This window comes from Halichoeres trimaculatus, unplaced genomic scaffold, assembly GCF_033239565.1.
Source record: "Halichoeres trimaculatus isolate MK-OKI-2021-1 unplaced genomic scaffold, fHalTri1.1 fHalTri1_scaffold_2, whole genome shotgun sequence".
Lineage (NCBI taxonomy): Eukaryota > Metazoa > Chordata > Actinopteri > Labriformes > Labridae > Halichoeres > Halichoeres trimaculatus.
In genome coordinates, this window is record NW_027437180.1 from 17,491,818 (window position 1) to 17,497,966 (window position 6,149).

General features: G+C 42.5%; 1 protein-coding gene across 1 annotated transcript; it reads right to left on the reverse strand.

The window, feature by feature from the left end:
- Positions 1–2,327: 2,327 nt before the first annotated feature.
- Positions 2,328–5,464, reverse strand: sid4 (secreted immunoglobulin domain 4). Its single transcript, XM_074663101.1, has 8 exons — positions 5,307–5,464; positions 4,529–4,675; positions 4,310–4,444; positions 3,771–3,943; positions 3,501–3,687; positions 3,230–3,409; positions 2,878–3,144; positions 2,328–2,784 (listed from the first exon to the last, which is right to left on the reverse strand). The coding sequence occupies exons 1-8, from the start codon at positions 5,353–5,355 to the stop codon at positions 2,780–2,782; spliced, it is 1,143 nt and encodes a 380-aa protein (XP_074519202.1). The 5' UTR covers positions 5,356–5,464; the 3' UTR covers positions 2,328–2,779.
- Between the last annotated feature and the right edge of the window lie 685 nt (positions 5,465–6,149).

Genomic DNA, 6,149 nt, shown 5'->3' on the forward strand with positions numbered 1-6,149 from the left:
AGACAGAGAGGAGCCTTAAAGCTATATATTGCCACCATGTGGTTTGAGAAATAACTGATCTATTCTGGTTTAACCTCTTAAGACTCAGCGTCCACATATGTGGACTTTACATTTCTGCCTCTCAGACCCATGATACTTCATTTTTTAAAACTTTGACCTATTAGCCACATTCAGGGACACTGCCCACATCATCTTTTGGTGAAATTACAACATTACACTCATTTCAATAATAATGATAATAATAATAATAATAATAATAATAATAATAATAATAATAATAATAATAATAATAATAATAATAATAAAATGTATTTCAGTACGATAACACTACTAACAAACAGCTAGTAGAAAACTCATAACACAAATAATCAAACTTCCAGTACAAAGACCAAGTTTGGTTATTATACTCATTGGTTTTTTCGTATCCCAAAGAGCAAGGTAAATTGAAAATTGCACACCAGACAAAAGCTCGGATCTTCAGGGGTTAATGTCTTCACTGAAAACTACCACCAGTAATTATTTTAAAGTTCCTTTAAGGAGTTATTAAGTTATCCTGAAAAAGTCTCACTTCTAGATAAATACCTGGGCGTTATCCAAACTTTTATATGAGATTATCAACGCCAATAAAGGTTATTTTTTCAAGCTATTTCTTAGTTTCCTTGTGACAACACGACAGCAGCTAAGTCGAGCAGTACGGAGCAAGATCCTTAATTTTTCTTGAAGAAAAGCATTTCTTGGATTCATTTTAAAGAAATGGCAGACACTGAAGCTGGACTGGAAAAAAAAGAAAAAGGACAGAGAAGCAGAGGACAGCTGATCAGGAGAGTGATAGAGCACAAGCTAAAACAGGGGTTAATTTGTTTGTGACATGTCTCAGGGCACCAGGCTGTGACTACACTAAACTGTAGTCTGCCACCTTCTGTGCCCCAAACAACACTACAGACTGAGTTTGCAATTGGCATCGTGAAGCTAACACAGAGACAGGGGGAGACACTGAGGAAAAGCTCTGGCATCTGCTCCACAGCACACAGCATTTAAAATACTTACATTTCCAGGGTCTGAGGTTTGTTGGTGGATGGTTTGTAATGCGCCTGGATTCAGGACCAGTCTATTCTCTAGACCTCTGTTGTACTGTCCAAAGTTGGAAAAACAGTCGGCTGTGAAGTGACTAGCACACACATGCACAGTTTTACTGAGTGTAGCTGGCACATTTCCTTGATAAATGAACTCTAGCCACTCAGTCTCATCTTCCTCCGTGATGTGAAGCTTGTGCATGGAACTATGTGGCTGTTTACAGCCAAAAACAGAGCAGTGATGGCTTTTCAACTTTGGCATTCTCCTCCCGGTGAGGAAAGCTGGCGCGGAGGGGATTCGGGGGTATCTGTTCCAGTGGACTAATCAGGTCAGACTTGCTCCTGATTGGTCAAAAAAAAAGGAATCGCTGATGTCGGGAAATCCTGGAAATTCCAAACAGCTCATTTTAGGTCAGGATTTTACATTCCCAAGCACTACTTAGTACAGGTTTTGTCATTAAATATCGCATTTTGTGGGCTGGGAGGAAAGCCAAACCCACAAATTTCACTGAAAGACTTCATAAAGTGATTTTTGCATAATATGGGACCTTTAAATGGCAGCCTAATGGTTATAAACATCAACATACAGTCTATGGTTGAAAAACTAAATGCAAAGTTTGCCAACACAGTTCAGGGTGTGTTGGTGGCAGTAGTGTGCTAGCAATAGTTCTGAGAAGCTTATATATGGCTCTGAAAAGCTCCTCATGATGACATAACTTGAGTCAGCATAAGCTGGTTTGGAAGCAAGTGACAGCAAGAAAAACAGATTAACAGGGTACAAACAAAAACCACAGCAAGTGCTGGAAAAGTTCAGTCTAAAGATTTTTTAAAAAGTCGCGGGGGAACCTAGCTGAAACTTACCTGGAACATATGGATTAAAGTGAGACCCCAGAAAAACAGGCTAAAAAAAGACAAGACAGACACCAGAGAAAGGCAGACTCAGACCATTTATACATAAGGTTAAGGGGCACAGGTAAAAACAATGAGGGCGAGGACGACAGAGGACAGGACAACTAAAGGCCAGGCTGAACAAAGTGTGAGCTTCACATATTCTGATGAGACATAACACAACAGTGATAGACTGAAGTCATCAGCAAATGATGAGAATCTCCAAACTCAGGCACACACAGAATCTATAATTTAAACTTCTTGTCAACTTTTATGACTAAGAACCACAGAACAATAACATAACTAGTCTTCAAGAAAAAGTTTAGACCTTTAATTTCTCCACCTAAAGTGACGTCAAACAGTTATCATATGTCAGACAGACCCGAATATCTAGCGGAACAAGTTTTTCAGTTTTTTATTTGGCCCTTTTGTTATTTTAAAAATTGTCACAACTGAAAGCTCAATAGCTTGGAATTAGCATGAAACAATGAAGAAAAGTTCACACAGAAGAAAAGTCCCACAAATACTGCAGGATGTCCAAACAATAAAGAACAGGGAAGCTTCCTGAAGGCAGATGTTAGACACAACCACTTTTCTATAAAAGTACAAAATTAACCCTCTCACATAGTTATGACATTGAGTTAAACATTGTCTGTATTTTTGCCATTGATAGGTCAGGACATATGAATCAAAAAAAAAATCAATTCACCCTTTTTTTCTCCGGATTAATCCTTTCTCTTTCTCGTTGGCTATATCCAGGCATGCTGAAGCTATGAAAGATGCGACAATGGCTTGTTGATCAGACACCATGACAATGATCAAGCTGCAAAAAATCATAGCAAAAACAAGGGAAAAGGTTAAAAGATCAGCAGACCATTTTCAATCATCTATCAGCTTAATCCAAACAGGGGCTCACCTTTAACGACCACTTTAACCACAGCCTCACTGGTTCCGACATGGTTGGTGGCAACACAACTGTAGGTGCCGCTGTCACCCTGTTTAACGTGAGCAATGAGCAGCTTTCCATCCCTGGTGGACTCAGCTCCCGCAGGCAGACTCTGTCGGCCCACTCGGCTCCACTGAAAGCTGATGGGATGAGAGCCGTGGGCCAGGCACTGAACCAGAAGAGCATCTCCAGGCTGGAGCCTCACCTGATCAGGCAGGCAGGTGGCGTACGGAGGACCTGCAGAGAGGAGGCAAACTCCTGTAATGAGCTGTGACACAGAGTGTGGATGGATCTGTGTTTATTATCACCACTGAGCACTCACTCTCCACTTCCATCTGTACGTATGCCTCACTGTAGCCGTGCACATTGGTTGCGTTGCAGATGTATTGTCCTGAATCTTGACGCCCCACACTGGTCAGTGTCAAAACTCCATCAGCCATTGTGTGTTTCCATGGCAGCGGGGCTCGTAGCTTGGACCAAGTGATGAGGGGTGCAGGAGAACCTGGAAGTAAAGAGAGGGAGAAGTAGATGTAGTGGGATAAACATGATACAAGCAGAAGTCAAAGACTTTCATACCCATATGAACATCTTACCACTGGCCGTACACGACATTGTGACTGTTTGTCCATCCACTGCAGTTATTTCTGTCTGGCTCACTGAGGCCACAGGGGCTCCAAGCCCCCCCTCAACAATCACATCAATTTTGACCTCGGTCACCCCCTCAGAGTTTTCAGCCTGGCAGATGTACACCCCAGAGTCCTCTGGGTGCACTGCAGCCCACTGAGCATAGTCACAGCAGTGTTACATTTTATCAGTGTTTCAAAATCAGAGATAAAAACATAAAACAAAATTTTAATTGGTACCTGTATTGTGTTGACATCGTTGATTTCCTGAGTGACATACTGCAGGGTGGAGCCTTGGCGTTTCCAGGTCATTTTGGGGCGTGGTTTGCCTGCAGCACGACATCCCACTGACACAGGGTCTCCCATCCTGACACGCAGGGGCCCTGCTGGTGTAAGCCGCACCTTAGGAGCATCTGTGTGAAAGGATGACACACACAGACAAACAAAATAATCTAACCCACAATGTTTTATTGACTGTGTGGGTGCAGCAAAGGCTTGTTGTGAGCTCTGTACTAACACACTACAGACTGGTTCACATCAACTCTGGACAGATCTAAGAGTTCAGGTCCAGGATGTCCGTCACACAGTTTGCTGATGATGTCTGCTGCAGCCAGCAGCTAGCTAGTTATATCATAACCAACAGTGTGAACCACAACAATATCCTTTCCTGCCCAGCAGCTGTTAATTGAGCAGACAGAGAAAACTACTTGCTGGATTTTAATCAAAAAGTTGGAGAAATAAAAAGTCTTCTGTTAGAGGGGACATCAGAGCAGGCTTACATTTGACATTGAGCACAGCATTGGCAGTGCCTCGGCCTGCAGAGTTGCTCGCCACACAGCGGTACTGTCCCTGGTTTCCAGGACGAGAGTTGGCAACTGTCAACACTGCACCTCCAGGACCGACTTTTACGTTGTCTGGGAAGATAAAAAGAAGAACTCAGTGACACTATATGAAGGTTCATGTTGTTTAGGCCTGGCTCCATATCTCTCCACCCTGACCTTGTAAAGCTTGGTTATTGGCTCTCCTCCACTCCACTTGGATGGGCTGTGCTCCACTCCCTACTTGGCACCTGAAGCTGACCGACTCCCCTTGGCGCACCGTAGCTGTCCGGGGCTCCACTGAGACGACAGGAGCCTGTCCAGACACTGCACAGACACACATAGATTGGCGCTCAGTGAACCTTTAGACAGGTCTGGGTAAAATACTGAGTGAACGAACACTGACCTCAAAGCAAATAAGCTGAGTAAATACGCAGACTGAACACAAGGGCTTTAATGAAAAAGCAAAGTTTCAAAAAGCAGTAAAACTTAAATGAATCTCTCTGAGTGGTCAAAGTGTGTTAGAGTAGGATATCTCTTTATTTTAAAAAATATACACATTAAGGGTTTCATTACTGATGTTACAAAAAGGTCCTGTCATGTATATGCATTTGTTTTGCTCTCATTACAAAACGTCTTCATATTTTCTGCTTCTCTTATGTTAAAATACCTCTTTTATTCTGAATTATGCACCAACAGTGTAGGTGTTAGCGTTACACTGGATTATTGAGAGAAAGTAGGTTTGACGAAAATAGGCGTCATTGACACCAGGCGTCATTGAGGCCTGTGGACCATCCAGAATAATCAGTTTAAAAATAGAGTATGCACACTCTGAATCTGTGAGAAAAAAAAATCTATTTGTTAGATGATGTTAAAAACAATCATAAATTCTGCTAATTATCAAAGCAGTGTCTACCAAAGCTGGCACGACTATTTAAAAGAAAGTTGAAATTTTTACCTGAACACAAGAGAGACGACAGGATCAGAATCCCAGGTGAGAAATTCATGATGAACAGAAAGCAGCCTCACCTTCTCCCAGCGTGTAATCTCTGCCACTCAGTCTACCTCTGTCTCTATGAGCGATCACTGTCAACCTTTGACCCCTCCCTCTCACCGTTTACCCTGGACTCTATTCTGGCTGCGTACAGGAGCTGGTCACGTAGTGTCCATCAACGGCCAAGGCCTGCTGTATGTATCCAGCCTTCCACTCCTGCTGCTGGTTTTGCTTCCTCGTTGCAGGTATCTGTGGGAGGAGTTTAATCTGATCGAGAGTTGGTTCCTGACGCAGCACGCCTGGGCAGGCCGGGCTCAGGTTTTAAAAACTCTTCCCTTACCTGCAGACTGCCTTCATCTGAGGTTATATTCTCTGTTACAGGATTTATCTACAGTTCTACACACACTGCCCACACACACTGATTTAAAATATAATAATCCTCATCTCCTTGTCTGTTATTTATGTAATTAAAATACATCATTACAGACTATGTGTGGTCTCCCTCTTTTGAGCCAGGTTTGTGACACTATGAACTTTCAACCTTGAGATATGGACACTGATTTCATTTCTTTAGTCCTCTTGGGTCAAGATTTCTCTTCAGTCTCGACTGGCAGGCCTCTGGATGATCAAAGGACTGCGAATTACAAATGTCCCATCCTGGTTGTCAGAATTCACCTGCAGTAATACTCAGTATTAACTCTTGTAATTGAGATTTATCCAGACTAATCAGACCAAATAGCTAAAATGTCCAAAAAAAATATTTCAGGAAAGAACAAGAGCATGCCAAAGGAACTGTAGCTGTCAACT

Excerpts from the sequence above, each read along its gene's own strand:
- sid4 (XM_074663101.1), bottom strand. The coding sequence starts at position 5,355 with ATGAATTTCTCACCTGGGATTCTGATCCTGTCGTCTCTCTTGTGTTCA. Across the intron at positions 4,676-5,306 it reads GTCGTCTCTCTTGTGTTCAG|TGTCTGGACAGGCTCCTGTC; the intron begins GTAAAAATTTCA and ends GTGTCTGTGCAG. Across the intron at positions 3,688-3,770 it reads ACGATGTCAACACAATACAG|TGGGCTGCAGTGCACCCAGA; the intron begins GTACCAATTAAA and ends GACTATGCTCAG.